This window comes from Heterodontus francisci, chromosome 5 (genome assembly GCF_036365525.1).
Source record: "Heterodontus francisci isolate sHetFra1 chromosome 5, sHetFra1.hap1, whole genome shotgun sequence".
In the NCBI taxonomy this organism is placed as follows: Eukaryota; Metazoa; Chordata; class Chondrichthyes; order Heterodontiformes; family Heterodontidae; genus Heterodontus; species Heterodontus francisci.
In genome coordinates this window covers 18,899,440-18,921,966 of record NC_090375.1, presented here as the reverse complement: position 1 = coordinate 18,921,966, position 22,527 = coordinate 18,899,440, and the positions used below count along the sequence as shown (strand labels likewise).

The 22,527-nt window shown below is 44.0% G+C and overlaps 1 protein-coding gene across 9 annotated transcripts in view; it reads right to left on the bottom strand.

Moving 5' to 3' along the window:
• LOC137369760 (intermembrane lipid transfer protein VPS13B-like) overlaps positions 1-22,527 on the bottom strand; it is a 1,379,747-nt gene that overhangs the window by 79,804 nt on the left and 1,277,416 nt on the right. For all 9 annotated transcript variants that reach the window (XM_068031169.1, XM_068031166.1, XM_068031168.1 and 6 more), the window contains 2 exons: positions 21,074-21,262; positions 18,236-18,382 (listed from right to left, as the gene is read on the bottom strand). In XM_068031169.1, coding sequence (XP_067887270.1) covers positions 18,236-18,382; positions 21,074-21,262 — 336 coding nt within the window. The remainder of the gene's footprint in view (positions 1-18,235; positions 18,383-21,073; positions 21,263-22,527) is intronic.

Genomic DNA, 22,527 nt, shown 5'->3' with positions numbered 1-22,527 from the left:
AACATTGTTGATCAACATTGTAAAAGAAAAACATGTATTTATATAGTGCCTTTCACAGACATCACAAAGTGCTTTATAGCCAATGAATTACTTCTGAGGTGTAGTCAAAAGGTTGAAGTGTAGAAAAGGTGGCAACCAACTTGCGCAAAGCAAGGTCCACTAACAGCAATGTGTTAGATGAGCAGATAAGGGATAAATATTGTCCTGGCCACTGGATTAAAATCTGCTTTTCTTATAAATAGTGCCATCGGATCTTTTACGGCCACCTGAGATGGAAGACAGGACCTCAATTTAACTTCTCAACTGAAAATTGGCACCTCCGACAGTGTAGTACTCCTTCAGTACTGCACTGGAGTGTCAGTCCAGTCTTCAGCCCACGAACTCCTGACTCAGAGGTGAGAGTGCTATCCACTGAGCTATGGCTGACTCCTGAGTCACAGGTATAGTTTTGAAAACTTACTTCATACAGAAAAATGCAAGCACAGAAACATTTAAACAAAAAATGATAAAACAATTACAAAGAACAAAATACGCTAATGTGCATTTGGGAATGTTTTGATTAAAAAAGATTTTGCCCCATTTTAATTTCTCCTCTCTTTGGGCCTGCTTGTTTGCCACATTTCTTTACTGAGAAAAAGGGGCACTCAAATGTATTACAAAGCTGGGCCATTGCTAAATGGAGCAGGGAAGAAAGGTAGTCCAGAACCTTAGTTAGGCCACACTTAGAATATTGCGTGCAATTCTGGTCGCCACACTACCAGAAGGATGTGGAGGCTTTGGAGAGGGTACAGAGGAGGTTTACCAGGATGTTGCCTGGTCTGGAGGGCATTAGCTATGAGGAGTGGTTGGAAAAACTCGGATTGTTTTCACTGGAATGACGGAGGTGGAGGGGCGACATGATAGAGGTTTACAAAGTCATGAGTGGCATGGACAGAGTGGATAGTCAGAAGCTTTTTCCCAGGGTGGAAGAGTCAGTTACTAGGGGACATAGGTTGAAGGTGCGAGGGGCAAAGTTTAGAGGGGATGTGCAAGGCACGGTTTTTACACAGAGGGTGGTGAGTGCCTGGAACTTGCTGCCAGGGGAGGTGGTGGAAGCAGATACGATAGCGACGTTTAAGAGACATCTTGACAAATACATGAATAGGAAGAGAATAGAGGGATATGGGCCCCGGAAGTGCAGAAGGTGTTAGTTTAGGCAGGCATCAAGATCGGCGCAGCCTTGGAGGACCGAATGGCCTGTTCCTGTGCTGTACTGTTCTTTGTTCTGTTTGTTTGTAGCACTTTCTCTCAATTGTTCCTCTCTCCCTGATGGAAAATACTTGGCCCTCCAACAACAACAACTTGCATTTTTATAGTCCCTTTAACGTAGTAATACACACCAGGTCAATTACAAGCATGTTATCAAACAAAATGTGACACCGAATCACATAAGGACAAAACAGAGCAAATGACCACAAGATTGGTCAAAGATGTAGGTTTTTAAGGAACGTCTTAAAAGAAGGACAGAGAAATAGAGAGGTTTAGAGAGGGAATTCTAAAGATTGGGGCCGTGGCAGCTGAAAGCACAGCCATCAATGGTGGAGCGATTAAAATTGAGGATGCGCAGAAAGACCAGAACTGGAGGAGCGCAGATACCTTGGAGGGTTGTGAAGCCGGAGGAGGCTGTAGAGATAAGAACGGGCAAGGCTATGGCTTCTCACAATGGTGTGTGATTCACTCTGGTGTAAGGCCTAACTAGATAGAGTGGGGGGAGGCTCATATGGAGCATAAACTAGTATGCAGGTGCAGCAGCTAATCAGGAAGGCAAATGGAATTTTGGCATTTATTGTTAAAGGAATAGAATATAAAAGTTGGGAAGTGTAGCTGCAACTGTACAAGGCATTAGTGAGACCGCAACTGGAGTACTGCGTACAGTTTTGGTCCCCTTACTTGAGGGGGGTTGTAGTTGCATTGGAGGCAGTTCAGAGGAGGTTCACGAGATTGATTCCAGAGATGAGGGGTTTGTCTTATGAAAAGAGATTGAGCAGTTTAGGCCTTTACTCTCTGGAGTTCAGAAGAATGAGAGGAGATCTAATTGAGATATAGAAGATAATTAAGGGGATTGACAAAGTAGATGTAGAGAGGATGTTTCCTCTGGTGGGGCAATCTACAACAAGAGGTCATAGTTTTAGAATAAGGGGTAGCAGATTTAAAACACAGATGAGGAGAAATTACTTCTCTCAAAGGGTCGTGAGTCTGTGGAATTCACTACCCCAGAGTGCGGTGGATGCCGGGACATTGAGTAAATTCAAGGAGGAGATGGACAGATTTTTAATTGGTAAAGGGTTGAAGGGTTATGGAGAACGTGCAGAGATGAGATCCGCCATTATCATATTGAATGGCGGAGCAGGCTCGAAGGGCTGAATTGCCTACTCCTGCTCATGGTTCTTCTGTTCTTATAAACACCAGCATGGAGTAGTTGCGCCAAATGGCCCAGTTCTGTGCTGTAAATTCTTTGTACTTTTATAAATTTCTCCATTTGAAAGAATGGTGGTAGTGGGTGGGAAGGACTGCGAGTACGCACTACAAGCAAATCTGAACATGTTTTATCAGTGACATACTAACTGGGGCGGCGCAGTGGTTAGCACCGTAGCCTCACAGCTCCAGTGACCTGGGTTCAATTCTGGGTACTGCCTGTGTGGAGTTTGCAAGTTCTCTCTGTGTCTGCGTGGGTTTCCTCCGGGAGCTCCGGTTTCCTCCCACATGCCAAAGACTTGCAGGTTGATAGGTAAATTGGCCATTAGCAATTCCCCCTAGTATAGGTAGGTGGTAGGGAAATATAGGGACAGGTGGGGATGTGGTCGGAATATGGGATTAGTGTAGCATTAGTATAAATGGGTGGTTGATGGTCGGCACAGACTCGGTAGGACGAAGGGCCTGTTTCAGTGCTGTGTCTCTAAACTAAACTAAACAAACACCTAATATACTGACCCAAGGGAATTTTAAAAATTCTTTCATGAGATGTGAGCGTCCCTGGCAAGGCCAGAATTTGTTGCCCATCCCTAATTGTCCTCGAGAAGGTGGTGGTGAGCTGCCTTCTTGAACTGCTGCAGTATATCTGTTGTAGGTGCACCCACAGTACTGTTAGGGAGGGAGTTCCAGGATTTTGACCCAGTGACAGTGAAGGAATGGCGATATAGTTCCAAGTCAGGATGCTGTCTGGCTTGAAGGGGAACAATATGCCTGAAGCCTTTGTCCTTCTAGGTCGTAGAGTTTACAGGTTTAGAAAGTGCCGTCAAAGGAGCTTTTGTGAGTTGCTGAAGTGTCTCTTGAAAAGGGTACGCACTGCTGCCATCGTGCACAGGAAGTGGAGAGAGTGAATGTTTAAGGTGGTGGATCAAGCGGGCTGCTTTGTCCTGGATGATGTTGAGCTTCTTGAGAGTTGTTAGAGATGCACTCATACAAGCACGTGGAGAGTGTTCCATCACACTCTTGACTTGTACTTTGTAAATAGGGAGTCAGGAGCTCAGTTACTCAGCACAGAATTCCCAGCCTCTGACCTGCTCTTGTAGCCACAGTATTTACATGGCTGGTCCAGTTATGTTTCTGGTCAATGGTAACCCTCAGGATGTTGATGGTGGGGGATTCAGCGATCGTAATACCATTACATGTCAAGGGGAGATGGTTAGATTCTCTCTTGTTGCAGATGGCTATTGACTGGCACTTGAGTGGCGCGAGTGTTGCTGGTCACTTATCAGCCCAAGCCTGAATGTTGTCCAGCTCTTGTTTCATGCAGGCATGGACTGTTTCAGTATCTGAAGAGTCATCAATGATACTGAAGACTGTGCAATCATCAGCGAACATCCCCAATTCTGACCTCATGATAGAGGCAAAGTGTCATGCAGGCCCCCACCTGCCAAGAATGAGGCACATTAATTTTGCCACGTGGACATTAAATTCCAAATTGTTGCTGGGAAGAAGAGAAGGCCTGTGGCAAGGGTTTGCCAGGTCCGTGGCTGGAAAGACATTTTTACATGTTAACAGACAGTGCTTGTAGACAAAGGAGTTATACCCTGCTCCAATTCAATCCACAAACAGACGTGGTCAGACCAGTTAGCCTGCAGAAAGCAGAATGCTGCTGGACTGAAGCAGACCTCCTGTCTGCTCCCATATCTTTCGCACAGAACTCCAAAAATCCACTGGAGACACATGAACTCCAAGAGAGAAAAGTCTCCTACAGTGAACAAGGTTTAAGAAGAATAATGGGCCCCAACAAAAAGCAAAGTCTACCTACAATCAAGGACGCTACAGTGAGCTCAAAGACTCGTAACAAAAACTCTTCAGATATTGCCTCAAACTTTTCCACTTTATTTCTTCAGTTCTTTTCTGTCTCTATTTGCATGTGTGTATCACATATGCATGCTAGCGTGGGTGCATTGTGCGTCCATAGGCGTCAACCGAATTAGAGCTCAAGTTTAAAATTTAAAAACATAAGACCATAATAAATGTAAGAAATAAGAGCTGGAGCATTCTTGATAAGTCAACCCCTTCATCCCAGGAATCAGCCGATTGAATCTCTTTTGAACTGCCTCCAATATCCTTAAATACGAAGACCAAAATTGTACACAGTACTCCAGGTGCGGCCTTACCAACACCTTGTACAGTTGTAACAAACCGCCACCCCCTGGCAATAAAGGCCAAAGTTCCATTTGCCTTCTTAATTACTTGCTGCATTTGCATGCTAACCTTTTGTGTTTCATGCACAAGAACACCCAGATCCCTCTGTGCTGCACCTTTTTGAAGTCTCTCTCCATTTAAGCAACAGTCTTTCTTTTGATTCTTCCTACCAAAGTGCATGACCTCACACTTTCCTACATTAAACTCCAAGTTTTTGCCCACTCACTCAACCTATCTATATCCCCGTGCAGATTCCTTATGTTCTCACACCTATTTTTGTACTGTCAGCAAATTTGGATATATTACACTCTGCCCCCTCTTCCATCATTAATATAGATAGTAGATAATTGAGGCCCTAGGACTGATCCTTGTGGCACTCCACTAGCTACATCTTTTCAACCTGAAAAAGACCCATTAATCCTGACTCTCTGACCTCTGTGAGTTAACCAATCCTCAATCCATGCTAATACATTACCCCCAATACCGTGAGCTCCTATCTTGTGCAATAATTTTTTTTATGTGGCACCTTATTGAATGCCTTCTGGAAATCTAAATACACTACATCTACCGGTTCCCCTTTATCAACTCTGCTTGTTATATCCTCAAAGAACTCCAGCAAATTGGTCAAACATGACCTCCCTTTCACAAAACCATGTTGACTCTGATTGCGTTAAGCTTTTCTAAATGTCCTGCTATTTCTTCCTTAATAATGAACTCTTGCATTTTCCCAACGACCAATGTTAGGCTGACTGGCCTATAGTTTCGTGCTTTTTGTCTCCCTCCCCTCTTGAACAGGGGCATCACATTAGCGATTTTCCAAACCGCTGGGAACCTCCCGGAATCCAGTGAGTTCTGGAATATTTCAACCAACGCCTCCACTATCTTGCAGCCACTTCCTTTAAAACCCTTGGATGCAGGCCATCAGGTCCTGGTGACTTGTCTGCCTTTAGTCCCATTAGTTTCTCAAATACTTTGTCCCTCGTGATAGAGACTGTTACAAGATCTTTCCTCCCATTAGTTCCTTGCTTATCTGAAATCTGTGGGATGTTTATAGTGTCCTCCAACAAATTTCATCTTTTTCCTTTAAATCCAAGAAAGCCTGTTTGTGCTCGTTTCTTTGCCTTATATTTGGAAAGCGGTGAACAAGAATTCACCAGGGGGGAGCTAAAAACAGTGTTTAAAAATAAAACCCTGTTACAATAAGACCAAGTGAAGGCTGAAAGGGAACCCTAGACCTCTTTCTCACCTGGTTGTAAAAGAAAGTCATTGATGAAGTAGCTGAAGATGGTTGGGACTAGAACATTACCCTGAGGAACTCCTGCACCGATGTCCTGGGGCTGTGAAGACTGGCCTCCAACAACAACAACCATCTTACTTTGCGCTAGGTATGACTCCAACCAGTGGAGAGTTTTCCTCCGATTCCCATTGACTTCAGTTTTGCTGGAGCTCCTTGATGCCACACTCGGTCAAATGCTGCCTTGGTGTCGAGGGCAGTCATTCTCACCTCACCTCATGAATTCAACTCTTTTGCCCATGTTTGGGCCGAGGCTGTAATAAGGTCAAGAGCTGAGTGGCCCTGCCAGAAACTGACCTGAGCATCAGTGAGCAGGTTACTGCTGTGTGAGTGCAGCACAGTCAATGACACCGTCCATCACTTTGCTGACGATTGAGAGGAGATGAGGGGAACGGTAATTGGCTGGATTAGATTTGTCCTGCTTTTTGTGAACAGAGCATACCTGGGAAATTTTCCACATTGTTGCATAAATGCCAGTGTTGTAGCTGTACTGGAACAGCTTGGCTAGAGATGTGACTAGTTCTGGAGCACAAGTCTTCTGTACTACAGCCAGGATGTTGTCAAGTTTCATAGCCTTTATAGTTCCAGTGCCATCAGCCATTTCCTGATATCGCGTGGAGTGATTCGAATTGGCTGAAGACTGGCATCTGTAATGCAAGGGACCTCAGGAGGAGGCCGAGATAGATCAGCCACTCGGTACTCCTGGCTGAAGATGGCTGCAAATGCTTCAGCCTTGTCTTTTGCACTGACGTGCTGGGCTCCCCATCATTGAGGATGGGGATGTTTGTGGAGCCCCCTCCTCCACCTAGCTGGTTAATTGTCCACCACCATTCATGACTGAATGTACCAGGACTGCAGAGCTTTGATCTGATTCGTTGGTTGTGGGATTGCTTAACTCTGTCTATTGCAAAGCAAACCATGTTCCAACTACTCTCCGTTTGAAGACATCTCTTTAAACCTCTCTCTTGGTCTCTGAGTGATCTCATTACTGCATCAGTACATGGAGTAATGCAGTGCAGTAACCGCGAACCTTTCTGGGAAAACGTCCATGAGTAATGTCACCCACTACCTCCCAGATATAATCCCACAATGGCTGGGTCTACTGTCTGGAAGTAGAAAGTTGCAAAAGGCTTATGACTGCCATATTTCTTACTGCTTTTCAACATAAAAAAATGCAAATTTCTCTTTGTGTGTGACTTGTGTTTCTTTTTCTTTTTTTGAACAACTGTCTAGCTAGAAAGTGACTGTTAAGAGAATTTCCTACTTGTTTTGAAAGGTATATTAATGTCTGACTTCAATGAGCATGTCATCTGTTGACATTTAATAAGGGTGGATGAGGCAGTATTACTCCCCTCAGGGTTACAAGACAAGACCACAACTGCCAACTTGCCAAATTTAGCAAAAGTATGTTCAACCGAGCTCAAGGTACTGAGTGGTCACCAAAGATCAATATAACAAAGGCCGTCATCTTAAATTACATCAGAATTACTCTTCAGAAAATAATAATACAGAAAGTTATGCATTCAAATTGGGTGTAAATCTGTTAAAGACTTCACAAGTTACTGAAGTTATGCCGAAGGCCATTATGAGTCAGGAGCATGTCAAAATTTGAAAGGAATTCATATAATAATTAGGTATGGTCATATCTTTAAATAGCTGGAAATTGGTAAAAGATTTGTCAGTTAAACAAGATCTGCTGAGACTGCTATCTGTAATCTACAGCAGTACAGGATGTATAGATTGCCAATTTCAGTCATGCGATTAAAAAAACTATCATATTTACAAATTATGCACCAATGTCCACAGCAGAACATTTTTAGTGGAGGTCTGGCAGATTGTTTTGGAAGTCCAGTTACATTTTTAGCCACATTCCCTCCACGGACCTGACCCTGTGCCCTTGCCTGCTCAAAACAAAGGCCTCCACTAATGAGCCACTAAATTGAGGTGCTCTTGCCTGCAAAGTGTAGAGGCCCAATTCGCCCGAGGCAGCAAGCAGTTTCGACAGAGTAAAAGGACAGCTTTAAGAGGTGCAATCCTACTTTGAACAGGTGCCACTGGAAATACTGCCACCACTGGAAATGTGTGTGCAGCGCAGTGATAAAATTTAAATGTGGTCGGAAAATGAAAATAGCTCGGATTTCAGACTCAAGACGTTGGGCAGGCAGCTCCAGCGCTCATCCCATCGCCCACCTGAGAACTGTCCGCAGTGAAAGTTCAACCCCAACTCAACAAACGCACACATAATATCGAACTAGGAGGGCAAGTTGATCTAACGACATAGATAATTTACAACACAGAAGGATGCCATTCGGCTCATCGAGTCCTCGCCGACTCTCTGTGGAGCAATCCTGTAACAAGTGCTCTATGTTGTCTGATGCAACATAAATGAGATGTGTGGAGTCCAGTTGATTGCAGTTTATTACAGCTGAACTATTAAATACAGCACAGAGCAAACGATTTACAGAACCTTCCTCTAGGTGCTACAGTTGCAGAATGACTCTGGCTTTGAGTCACATAACTGCATCCTGGTACTTAGCTCATTAGCATACTAAGATCTTAAAGGAACATCACTCAGATGAAGCTGTGAGGGTGGCAAGGGCGCAGAACGTACTTTTGGTGGGGCACTTCAATGCCCATCACCAAGAGTGGCTCGGGAGGACCACTACTGACCGAGCTGGCCTCGTCCTACAGGAGATAGCTGCTAGACTGGGTCTGCGGCAGGTAGTGAGGGAACCAACAAGAGGGAAAAATATACTTGACCTTGCCCTCTCCAATCTACCTGCTGCAGATGCACCTGTCCATGACAGTATTGGTTGGAGTGACCACTGCACAGTCCTTGTGGAGACAAAGTCCCGTCTTCACTTTGAGGATAACCTCCATCATGCTGTGTGGCACTACCACCGTGCTAAATGGGATAGATTTCGAACAGATCTAGCAACGCAAAACTGGGCATCCATGAGGCACTATGGGCCATCAGCAGCAGAACAGTACTCAACCACAATCTGTAACCTCATGGCCAGGCATATCCCCTACTCTACCATTACCATCAAGCCAGGGGACCAACCCTGGTTCAATGAAGAGTGCAGCAGGGCATGCCAGGAGCAGCGCCAGGCATACCTCAAAATGAGGTGCAAACCTGGTGAAGCTGCACCCCAGGACTACTTGCGTGCCATACAGCGTAAGCAGCACGCGATAGACACAGCTAAGCGATCCTACAACCAACGGATCAGATCTAAGCTCTGCAGTCCTGCCACATCCAATCGTGAATGGTGGTGGACAATTATACAGCTAACTGGAGGAGGTGGCACCACAAATATCCCCATCCTCAATGATGGGGGAGACCAACACATCAGTGCTAAAGATAAGGCTGAAGCATTTGCAACAATCTTCAGCCAGAAGTGCCGACTGGATGATCCATCTCAGCCTCCTCCTGAAGTCCCCAGCATCACAGATGCCAGTCATCAGCCAATTCGATTCACTCAAGAAATGACTGAAGGTACTGGATACTGCAAAGGCTATGGGCCCTGACAACATTCCAGCAATATTACGGAAGACCTGTGCTCCAGAACTTGCCGTGTCTCTAGCCAAGCTGTTCCAGTACAGCGACAACACTGGCATCTACTGGCAATGTGGAAAATTGCCCAGGTATGTCCTGTACACAAAAAGCAGGACAAGTCCAATCTGGCCAATTACCCAGTCTACTCTCAATCATCAGTAAAGTGATGGAAGGTGTCGTTGGCAGTGCCATCAAGCAGCACTTGCTTAGCAACAAGCTGCTCAATGGTGCTCAGTTTGGGTTCTTCCAGGCCCACTCAGCTCCTGACCTCATTACAGCCTTGGTTCAAACATGGACAAAAGAGCTGAACTCAGGAGGTGAGGTGAGAGTTGACATCAAGACAGCATTTGACCCAGTATGGCATCAAGGAGCCCTAGAAAAAATGGAGTCAATGGGAATCAGGGGGAAAACTCTCCACTGGTTGGAGTCATACCTAGCGCAAAGGAAGACGGTTATCGTTGTTGGAGGTCAATCATCTCAGCTCCAGGACATAGTCATAGAGTCGTACAGCATAGAAACAGGCCCTTCGGTCCACCGCGTCCATGCCAACCATAATGCCTATCTGTACTAATCCCACCTGCCTGCATTAATTCCACATCCCTCTATGCCTTGCTCATTCAAGTACCTGTCCAGATGCCTCTTAAATGTCGCTACTGTTCCTGCCTCCACCACCTCCTCAGGCCGTTAGTTCATTCTAGATACCCACTATTCTTTGTGTGAAAAATTTACCCCTTTGATCCCCTTTAAACCTCCTCCCTCTCACCTTAAATCTGTGCCCTCTAGTTTTAGTCACCCCTACCACAGGAAACAGACTCTAGCCATCTACCCTATCTATGCTTCCGATAATTTTATATACCTCTATCATGTCCCCTCTCAGCCTCCTTCGCTCCAGGGAAAACAGACCCAGCATATCCAATCTCTCTTTATAACTCAAGCCCTCCAAACCAGGCAACATCCTTGTGAATCTTTTCTGCACCCTCTCTAGCTTAATCACATCTTTCCTGCAGTGCGGGGACCAGAACTGCACACAGTAATCCAAATGCTGTCTAACCAACGTTATGTACAACTGTAACATGACGTCCCAACTCTTGTACTCAATGCCTCGGCCAATGAAGGCAAGCATGCCATACGCCTTCCTCACCACCCTGTCTACCTGTGTTGCCGCTTTCAGGGAACTATGAACTTGCACCCCAAGGTCTCTCTGCTCAACAACACTCCCGAGGGCCCTGCCATTCACTGTATATGTCCTGCCCTGGTTTAACTTCCCAAAATGCATCACTTCACACTTGTCTGCATTAAATTCCATTTGCCACGCCCTTGCCCACTTTCCCAGTTGATCTATATCCTGTTGTAACCTTAGACAACCTTCTTCACTGTCCACGATACCACCAATTTTGGTGTCATCTGCAAACTTACTAATCATGCCCCTTACATTCACATCCAAGTCATTAATATATATGACAAACAACAGCGGGCCCAGCACCGATCCCTGCGGCACATCACTGGTCACCGGCCTCCAATCTGAAAAACAACCCTCCACTCCCACCCTCTGCCTCCTATCACCAAGCCAATTTTGTATCCAATTTGCTAGCTCACACTGGATCCCATGTGTTCGAACCTTCTGGACCAGCCTACCATGCGGGACCTTGTCAAAGGCCTTGCTAAAGTCCATGTAGACGACATCCATCGCCCTGCCCTCGTCAATCCTCTTGGTCACCTCCTCGAAAAACTCAATCAAATTCGTGAGACATGATTTCCCACGCACAAAGCCATGCTGACTATCCCGAATCAGACCATGCCTTTCCAGATGCATATAAATCCTGTCTCTCAGAATCCCTTCCAATAACTTTCCCACCACTGATATAAGGCTCACCGGCCTGTAGTTCCCTGGCTTATCCCTGCTGCCCTTCTTAAATAAAGGCACAACATTAGCTATCCTCCAGTCTTCCGGTACCTCACCTGTGGCTAACGATGATACAAAAATCTCTGCCAGGGCCCCAGCAATCTCCTCCCTTGCTTCCCATAGCATCCTAGGATACACCTGGTCAGGCCCTGGGGATTTATCCACCTTAATGCTCTTCAAAACCTCCAACACTTCCTCCTTTGTAATGTTGATATGCTCCAGGATATCGGTGTTCCCTCCCTTGAACTCATTAGCTTCCATGACCTTCTCCACGGTACATACAGACGAGAAATATTCATTTAAGACCTTGCCCATTTCCCGTGACTCCACACATAGATTGCCACACTGATCATTAAGGGGACCTACTCTCTCCCTAGCTACCCTTTTACTCTTAATATACTTATAGAATCTTTTAGGATTCTCCTTTATCTTATCTGCCAGGGAAATCTCATGGCCCCTTTTCGCCCTCCTAATTTCCTTCTTAAGTGTAGTCATATATCCCCTATGCTCCTCGAGGAACTCGCTCGATCCCAGCTGCCTATACCTGACATATGCCTCCTTCTTTGTCCTGACCAGACCCTCAATATCCCTTGTCAACCAAGGTTCCCTAAACTTGCCAGTCTTGCCCTTCCATCTAACAGGAACATGCCGGCCCTGAACTCTTCCTATCTCACTTTTGAAAGCCTCCCACTTGCCAGACGTCCCTTTACCTGTAAACAGCCTCTCCCATTCAACTTTTGAGAGTTCCTGTCTGATGCCATCGAAATTAGCCTTCCCCCCATTTAGGACTTCAACCTGAGGACCAGTCCTATCCTTTTCCATAACTATCTTGAAGCTCGTAGAGTTATGGTCACTGGTCCCAAAGTGCTCCCCCACGGACACATCAACCACCTGCCCATCCTCATTTCCTGAGAGGAAGTCGAGTGTAGCCCCTTCTCTAGTAGGGCCATCCACATACTGCTTCAGAAAACTATCCTGGACACACTTAACAAATTCTTCCCCATCTGATCCCTTAGCACTAAGGCAGATCCAGTCAATATTAGGGAAGTTAAAATCACCTACTATTACAACCCTATAATTCCTACACCTATCTGTGCTTTCCCTACATATATGCTCCCCCACTTCCCTCTGACTATTGGGGGGCCTATAGTATAATCCCATCAAAGTGATCACCCCTCTCTTATTTCTAAGTTCTACCCATTTGGCCTTGCTGGACATTCCTCCCGGGATATCCTCTCTAAGTACTGCCGTGACGTCCTCCCTAATCAATAGTGCAACTCCCCCTCCTCTCTTACCTCCACCTCTGTCACGCCAGAAAGATCAGTACCCCGGAACATTGAACCGCCAGTCCTGCCCATCCCTCAACCATGTTTCCGTAATAGCTATAATATCACAATCCCATGGACCAATCCATGCTCTGAGTTCATCTGCCTTACCTGTAAGGCTTCTTGCATTAAAGTAAACGCAGTTTAGCCTACCAGACCTTCCACGCTCCCTGTCCTGCCCCTGCCCGGCCTGCCTACTGGACTTGCTTGCTTTAACCTCTACGTTTGCCTCAACTATCTCATCTGAGAGACTACTACTTTGGGTCCCACCCCCCTGCAAGACTAGTTTAAATCCTCCCGAGCAGTGCTAGCAAACCTCCCCGCAAGGATATTGGTCCCCCTCCAGTTTAGATGCAACCCCGTCCTTCTTGTACAAGTCACCTCTGCACCAGAAGAGATCCCAATGATCCAAGTAGCTGAAGCCCTTCCACCTACACCAGCTCTTCAGCCACGCATTCATTTGCCTAATCCTCCTATTCCTACCCACACTAGCATGCGGCACAGGGAACAATCCTGAGATTACAACCCTAGAGGTCCTGCTTTTTAACCTTCTGCCTAACTCCCTATATTCACTTTGCAGGACCTCATCTCTTTTCCTGCCTATGTTGTTAGTACCAATATGGACCACGACCTCTGGCTGCTCACCCTCCCCTTTCAGAATGTCCTGCAGCCGCTTCGAGACATCCTTGACCCTAGCACAGGGAGGCAACATACCATCCTGGAGTATCGTTTGTGGCCACAGAAACACCTATCTGCACCCCTTACGATAGAATCCCCTATCACTATAGCTCTTCCAACCCTTTTCCTCCCCTGCTGTGCAGCAGAGCCCTCCGTGATGCCACAAACCTGGCTGTTGCTGCATTCCCCTGGGAGGTCATCCCCCCAACAGTATCCAAAGTGGTATATCTGGTTGAGAGGGGGATGGCCACAGGGGACTCCTGCACTACCTGCCTGCGCCTACTACTCCGTCTGGTGAACGCCCATCTCTTTTCTGCCTGTGCAGCCATTACCAGTGTGACCAACTCACTAAACGTGCTATCCACGAATTCCTCAGTATCGCGGACGCTCCACAGTGAATCCACCCGCAGCACCAGCTCCGTAATGCGGGTAGCCAGTAGCTGCAGATGGACACACTTCCTGCACACATGTTCATCAGGGACACTGGAAGCTTCCCTGATTTCCCACATAGCGCAGGAGGAGCATATCACGGGGCTGAGCTCTCCTGCCAGGACTTACCCTTAGGTTAATTAGTTACTCCCTTAATTGAAAAATACTAATTATACTAGGGGCCTTGTTCTACCCACTCCAATCTAAAGTCCTTAAAAAAAAACAATTTAGTAGTACTCACCTTACCACCAGAGGTTTTATTATCAACAAAAAAAAACTTCCCCTTTTTTTTTAAAAGATATTCTAACAGCTGCTACTCACCAATCACCTTACAGCTCTCCTGTGATGTCACTGTTGGCTTTTTTTTTCAAAACCCAGGCGCGTTGTCGCTGCTCTTTTTAAACACTGCCGGTCTCACTCGGTCTCCTTCTTTCCCGCTGCCGCTGCTCTTTTTAAACACCGCTGGTCTCACTCGGTCTCCTTCTTTCCCGCTGCCGCTGCTCTTTTTAAACACTGCTGGTCTCACTCAGTCTCCTTCTTTCTCGCTGTCTCTGCTCTTTTTAAACATCACTGCAAGGAGTTCCTCAAGGTGGTGTACTAGGCCCATCCATCTTCAGCTGCTTCATCAATGACCTTCCTTCAAGCATAATGCCAGAAGTGGGGATATTCGCTGATGATTGCACAATGTTCAGCACCATTCGTGACTCCTCAGATACTGAAGCAGGCCGTGTCCAGATGCAGCAAGACCTGAGCAACATCCAGGGTTCTCTGCATCTCTTGCCCAAATCCTTCAATTTGTGCCCCCTAGTCCCTGTGCCATTAGTTAATGGGAACAGTTTTTCCTTGTCTTACCTGTAATAATCTTGTACACCACTATCAAACCTCCCCTCAATCTCCTCTGCTCCAATGAGAACAACCCCAGCTTTTCCAACCTGACCTTGTAACTAAAATTTCCCATCCCTGGAACCATTCTGGTAAATCTCCTCTGCACCCTCTCAAGGACCCTCACATCCTTCCTAAAGTGTGGTGACCAGAACTGGACACAATATTCTAGTTCATAGGATATAGGAGCAGGAGTAGGCCATTTGGTCCGTCGAGCCTGCTCTGCCCTTCAAACAGATCCTGGCTGATCATCTACCTCTATGCCATTTTTCCCCACTATCCCCATTTCCCTTAATGTGATTAGTATCCAGAAATCTATCGATTTCTGTCTAGAACACGCTCAACGATTGAGCTTCCACAGCCCTCTGGGATAGAGAATTCCAAAGATTCACCACCCTCTGAGTAAAGAAATTCCTCCTCATCTCAGTCTTAAATGGTCTGCCCCTTATTCTGAGACTGTGTCTGTCCCCTTGTTCTGGACTCACCAGCCAGGGGAAACATCCTGTCCACATCCACCCTGTAAGAATTTTGTAATTTTCAATGAGATCACCTCTCATTCTTGGGAACTCTATAGGATACAGGCCCAGTTTCTGCAATCTCTCCTCATAAAATAATCTCGCTATCCCAGGGATTAGTCTGGTGAACCTCCGTTGCACTCCCTCTACGGCAAGTGTATCCTTCCTTCAGAGACCAAAACTCTACACAATACTCCAGGTGCAGTCTCACCAAGGCTTTTACCATTGCAGCAATACATCTTTACTCCTGTACTCAAATCCCCTTGCAATGAAGGCCAACATGCCACGTGCCTTCTTAATTGCTTGCTGCACCTGCATACTGGCTTTTAGTGACTCATAAACAGGGATACCCAGGTCTCTTTGGACATCAACACTTCCCAACCTCTTACTGTTTAAGAAATACATTGCCTTTCTGTTTTTTCTACCAAAGTGGATCACTTCACACTTATTCACATTATATTCCATCTGCCATGTTCTTGTCCATTCACCTAGCCTGTCCAAGCCTGTGTATTACCCCCAATTCACATGCTCTAATTTTGTTTACTAACCTCCTCTATGGGACCTTATCAAAAGCCTTCTGAAAATCCAAATACACCAAATCCACTGGTTCTCCTTTATCTATGCTATAGGTATCATCCTCAAAAAACACCAACAGGTTTGTCAAACATGATTTCCCTTTCACAAGTCCATGTTAATTCTGTTGAATCATATCATTATTTCCAAGTGACTAGTTTCTCGTCCTTTATAATGGATTCTAACATTTTCCCTACTACTGACGTCAAACTAACAGGTCTGTAGTTCTCCGTTTTCTCTCTTGCTCCCTTCTTAAATAGTGCAGTTACCTTTGCTACTTTCCAGTCTGCAGGAATCCTTCCAGAGTCGATAGAATTTTGAAAGATAACGACCAATGCATATACTATCCCTGTAGCCACCTCCTTCAATACTCTGGGATGTAGCTCATCTAGTCCAGGGGATTCATCAACTTTCAATCCAATTAATTTTTTTATGTGCTACCTCTTTCTTGATACTACTTAGTTGGGGCCTAACCAGAGCTTTATAGAGATTCAACATAATTTCCCTGCTTTTATTCTCAATAATTCTATTTATGAAGCTCAAGACACCATATGCTTTACGAATCACTCTCTCAATATGTCCTGCCACCTTCAAAGATCAATGTACATGCATCCCCAGGTCCCTCTGTTCCTGCCCATTCTTCAGAACTGTACCATTAAGTCTATATTGCCTTGGCCTACCCCTTCTGCAAAATGCATCACCTCACACTCGTTTATATTAAATTCAATCTGTCACTTGTCTGCCCATTCTGCTAGCTTATCTATGTCCTGTTGCATGCAGTTCATATCATCCTCACTGTTTGCCACTCCTCCCAAGTTTGGTATCATTGGCAAATTTTGAAATTCTACTCTGTATGCCAAGATCCAAGTCATTTGCATATAGAAAATAAGCAGTGGTACTTGCACTGACCCTTGTGGAACACCACTGTCTACCATTCTCCAGTCATCGAACAGGATTTATAAAAAATCAATCAACAATACTTGGTCATGACAAAGGAAAGAAAAGAAAAAGACCCACATCCTTACTGCAGACTCTCATGTAAGCACTTGTTAGAACATAAGATCATAAGAAATAGAGGTAGGAGTACAAAACAGGGCCTTTAGATTGTGTCTGCCATTTAATATGATCATAGCTGATTTTCTACCTGAACTCCACTTTCCTGTCCTATCCACATACCTCTTAAATATCTTAGTGCCCAAAAATCTATCGATCTTATTCTTAAATATACTCAATGACTGAGCATCCATAGCCCAATGAGCTAGAAAATTCTAAAGATTCACAACCCTCTGAGTGAAGAAATTTATCCTAATCAAAGCCCTAAATAGCCGACCCCTTATCCTGAGATCATAATGCTTAGTTTTAGACTGTCCAGCTTCTCAGCATCTATTGTTGAGTAGTTAAGAAGTTGAAGCCAAATGCACACGCAAAAATGACTATCATTTCAAATGAGAAACAACTGGTACAGATGTATGCAATAACTTGGTTTGCTGGAATACTTTGCTGCAATTCTGCTAATTCATGCTCTTTCCCTGTACCCAGTCCATTTGCTTGCTTGGACAGGTCCAAACTATAGAAATTTCATGAGATAGGAACATAGGAACGGCAGCAGCTCATTCAGCCCCTCAAGCTTACTTTGCCATTCAGTTAGAAAAGAGAAGACTGAGGGGTGATTGGACAGAGGTCTTCAAGATTTAAGGAAGAGTTGGATAGGATAGATGCAGAAAATACACTTCCACTTGCAGGTGAGACCAGAACTTGCAGCCACAAATATAAGAAAGTCACTAATAAATCCAATAGAAAACTCAGGAGAAACTTCTTTACCCAGAGAATGGCTAAAATGTGGAACTCGCTACCACAGGGAATAGGTGAGGTGAATTGCATATTTGATTTAAGGGGATGCTTGATAAGCACATGAGAGAGAAAGAAATAGAAGGATAAGCTGATGGAGTTAGAGGAATGGGATAGGAGGAGTTTCATGTGGAGCATAAAGACTGGCATAAACTAGTTTCTGTGCTGTAAACACTTGGTAATACTTTGGAATTAGATCATGGCTGAACTTATACCTAACTCCATCTACCTGCCTTGATTCCGTAACCCTTAATACGCCTGCCTAACAAAAGTCTAAGAGATGCCCTACTCCTGGTCACTGCTATGAAGTGTGACTAGACAATGGCATGCGGCCCCTGGATTACTTTCCTTTCCTCAGAAACTGTAACAGAGACCAATATAATACTCAACAGGAAGTTTGTGTGAATGCCATACAAAATAAAATGTAAACATAGACTTATCAGCCAAAAACTCAATGCTGTATAATTCTCGTGACCGTCATCATAAACTCATAAGTTGAATTAAATGTACATGTTTAGGCATAGATTTGAGCAAGAAAAGACAGTAATTATATAAAGTGATTTCTGTAACTTGTACCTCCTTTAGAGTTGCTTGTTCTGGGAAGATCAGCATAGGTCGATAGTAAATTTTGTGATCAGTGGTGTTGATTATAACTGTCTTGTCCTCAATCAAAAGGATCTGAATCCCATGTCGCACCACTGAAGATATGCAGAACTGACAAAGCTGCAGAGCACAAAGAACATATCAGCAAAATAGACAGAAACAAAAAGAACGAGTTTGCTTTTACATAACATCACTTCCATCTTCGGGATGCCTCAAAGCACTTCACAGCCAATGGACGACTCTTGAAGTGTAGTCGCTGTTGTTACGGAGCAAGCAGCTTTGCAATCAAAACATAAGGCACTTATAGACACTCACTGTCTTCCATTGACCTTGGCATTGATGTTCCTTGGTATTTGCAGCATAAAAAAGGAAATACGTAAATAACTCCCATTCATGGTTTACTGCTGTCATATAATTTCATACAGCGTTAGTTATGAAAACATAGCAAGCTCAGTCTGTGGTCTAATTCAACATAGAATGCTTACCTTGCTTTATGCATCTTACTTATGAAACATTAGTTATATTTATCACATGTTTTACTTTTAGTCATCAATTACATTTCAATATCTTTAACAAGGTGGGGGGCGGGGCGGGTAATGCAGCCAACGATAATCACTAACTTCTGAAGTTATTGGTAATGTAGGGGGTTAAGTTAACGTGCATCTTACCTTGTGAGAGAACGGTGACATAATAGCTATTGTTCTTAAAGTAGAGGCCTCATTTAGGGAAGGTGATATACAGTGGTGTAAGGAAGGTGTACAGTGGTGTGAGGAAGATGTAAAGTGGTGTGAGGAAGGTGTACAGTAGTGTGAGGAATGTGTATAGTGGTGTGAGGAAGGTGTACAGTGGTGTGAGGAAGGTGTATAGTGATGTGAGGAAGGTGTATAGTGATGTGAGGAAGGTGTACAGTGGTGAGAGGAATGTGTATTGTGGTGTGAGCACAAATCTTTGAAGATGGCAGGACAGGTTAACAAAGCAGTTAATAAAGCATATAGATTCCTGAGCTTTATAAAGAGGCATAATGTACAAAAGCCAGGAAGTTATAGTAAACCTATATAAGACACTAGTTCATCCCCAGCTGGAGTATTGTGCCCAAATCTGGACTCCACACTTTAGGAAGGACATGAAGGCTTTGGAGAGGCTACCAAACAATTTACTAGAATAGTTCCAGGGATTCGAGATTACATGATTAGACAGAAGAAGCTGGGGTTGTTCTCCTTAGAGCAAAGAAGGCTAAGAGGAGATTTGATAGCGATGTTTAAAATCATGAAGGGTTTAGATAGAGTAAATAAAGAGAAACTGAAGGTACGGCCACGAATGCTGGAGCAATGGCAACATTGAATGAAATTAAAATGTAGTAATCATTCTGAGTATACCAGTGTCTTAACATTGGAATGACAACCCATCACATTGTTGAGGTGATTTACTCTGATGTAATATTTTATTGCACATCAAAGATTTTAGGGGAGAACAGGAGCGTATGTATTACAAGGAAATATGTACACATATCAGCATCTGGGCTGGCAAATGTGCAAGCTTCTGATGGATGAATGTGGAGGGAAGAGAATGTGCCTGTGAAAGTGTAGAGTGCTTCTGTGAACAGAGCGACAGTAGGGGGGTAAAGTGCCTCAAAATAGAAAAAGGGTTTTAGGGAAGAAGAGAAGAAAGCCTCTGTGAAACAGGAAATAAAAGGGGGCAATGCGTATGTGAGGGAGGTGTGATATTGTTTAAATAGCTTATGGAGAAGCAATGTAATCAGTTAGGTCTGCTGAATGCAGATTATACCAAATTTGCTTTCCTATTTTTTTCAGATGAAGAAAGTCTGTTGTGAGGTCATCCACCTTGGACCTAATAAATAATAAGCGCATTTACAAACTGGTGAGAAGCTAGGAACTAAGGAGGAGCAGAGGGATTCAGGGATCCAAGTACAGAAACCACTAAGTGCTCGTGGACAGGTACAAAAAATAATTTCAAAGGCTAATGGAATATTGGGTTTTAACTCAAGGGGGTGGAAGTTATGCTACAGTTGTATAGAGCTCTGGTTAAATCTCTAGATTATTCTATAACGAGGCTAAATGGATTGAATTACAAAGATAGGTTGCATAAACTAGGCTTGTATTTCTCTGAGTATAGAAGGTTAAGGGGTTATTGAATTGGGGTTTTTAAGATGATTAAAGACAATAAAACTATTTCCTCTGGTGGGGGAATCCAAAATAAAGTAGCATGACTTTAAAGTTAGAGCTAAGCCATTCAGGGGTGATGTCAGGAAACACTGCTTCACACAAAGGGCAGTGGAATCTGAAAATTTTGACCCCAAAAACAGTTGAGGCTGGAGGGTCAACTGAACACTTCAAAACTGAGATTGATTGATTTTTGTCAGGCAAGGGTATTAAGGGTTACAGAACCAAGGCAGATAAATGGAGTCAAGATATAAACAGGCCATGATCTAACTGAATGGTGAAACAGGCTTGAGCAGCTGAATGGCCCACTCTTGTTCCTATATTCCTAGGAATGTAACCATGAAGTAAGAAAGTATTTATAACAAACAAAAATCCACCAATTTGTCACATAAAAAGTGCAGTGTTTCTGGGAGATCATGCAGTGGGACACTCTTAGAAATACAAGCACCAGTAGGAGCTGGCAAGAAGTGGATGCAACATCTAGAGCAAATTTTCTTCCTATAGCCATGGGGAAAAGGAGCTTTTGCTTACAGTTTCGGATACTGTACTAAGGTCCCAACAGAAAACTGCCTAGGCTGCTTTCCAAACGTTCTCACAGGTGTAAATAAAAGTTCAGTTATTGCAAACAGACCTTCTGATGATCTGGAAAGGTTCCAAGTTTTACATCTGCATCAGCAATCCCTTCCTCATCCAGCGTAATGACATCAGTGATGGAATAATCCTTCCACTTGGGGGATGTGACATCATGCACAAGCCGGATTGCTGTAGATTTGTGTACAGTGTTTGTACTGGCCCAATAGATACCAATCTGAAAAGGTTCCTAAAAATAATAGTTAAAAAATAAATGCAACGTTGTTAATGTTATAGCATTTTCAAAGAACTTTGAGTGACATTTTGAGGCTTTCTTTTGGAAATTAATAAGCCAGCATTTTAACCTAATTAAAATAGCCTGAATTTTTAAAAATGACATTTCCTCTCCTTTTTTCCAAGTCCCAAGTACATGGTAGACAACCCGTTCCCATGAGGAGACAATGTTTTTTTATGCAGTGAGTTACTACAATCTGGAATACACTGCCTGAAAGGGTGATTTGATTGAAGTTATTAATAGGAACTGATTAAAAATAGTTTCTATCTACCCTCTGATTGGTGAGTATAGGATTGGGGGACATAGCCTCAAAATTAGAGCCAGGCCTTTCAGGAGTGAAGTTAGGAAACACCAAGGGCGGTAGAAGGTTGGAACTCTCTTCTGCAAGCAGCATTTGATGCCAGATCAACTGTTAATTTGAAATGAGATTGATAAGATTTTTGTTAACCAAAGAGATTAAGGGATATGGGACAAAGGTGGGTATATGGAATTATGTCACAGATTAGCAAAGGAACAGATTTGAGGGGCTAAATGGGCTACTCCTCTTCCCATGTTCGTATGGTGGAAGCAGATTTAATAGTAGCTTTCAAAAGAGAACTGGATAAATTCTTGAAGGTGAGAAATTTTCAGGGCGATGGGGAAAGAGCAGGGAAGTGGGACTAATTAGACAGCTCTTCCATGATGGCCCAAATGGCCTCCTTTTGTGCTGTAAGATTCTATGATTGTTAAAAGAAATACTGTCTTTAATCCCAACAGGAAACGTGCAAGTGTAGCCTCAGGGACTCAAACTCAATTCTTTTCCTCTATGGTAACATGCCTCTAACAGGAACCAGGGAAAAAGTATGACTAAGGGTGGGGCAAAGGCAACATGGGGACATAGGCAGGTCTTTCCAAGGTGCGGCACAGTGCTGGAGCAACAATGCACCATTTAAATTTCATTTTTTTAAAAATAAATTATTGGGATTATTGAGGAATAGCGGGATTGTATGTTGGGCACTAAACAGGGGTTTAGTAGCATAGTGGTTAAGTTACTGGAACAATCCAGAGGCCCGGACTAATAATGCAGAGGCATAAATTTAAATCCCTCCATGGCAGCTGGTGAATTTAAATTCAAATAAATAAATCTTGAATAAAAAGCTAGTGTCAGTGGTGATGACCCCATGAAACTACAGAGTGTCAGAAAACCCATTTTGCTCACTAATGTCCTTTAGCGAAGGAAA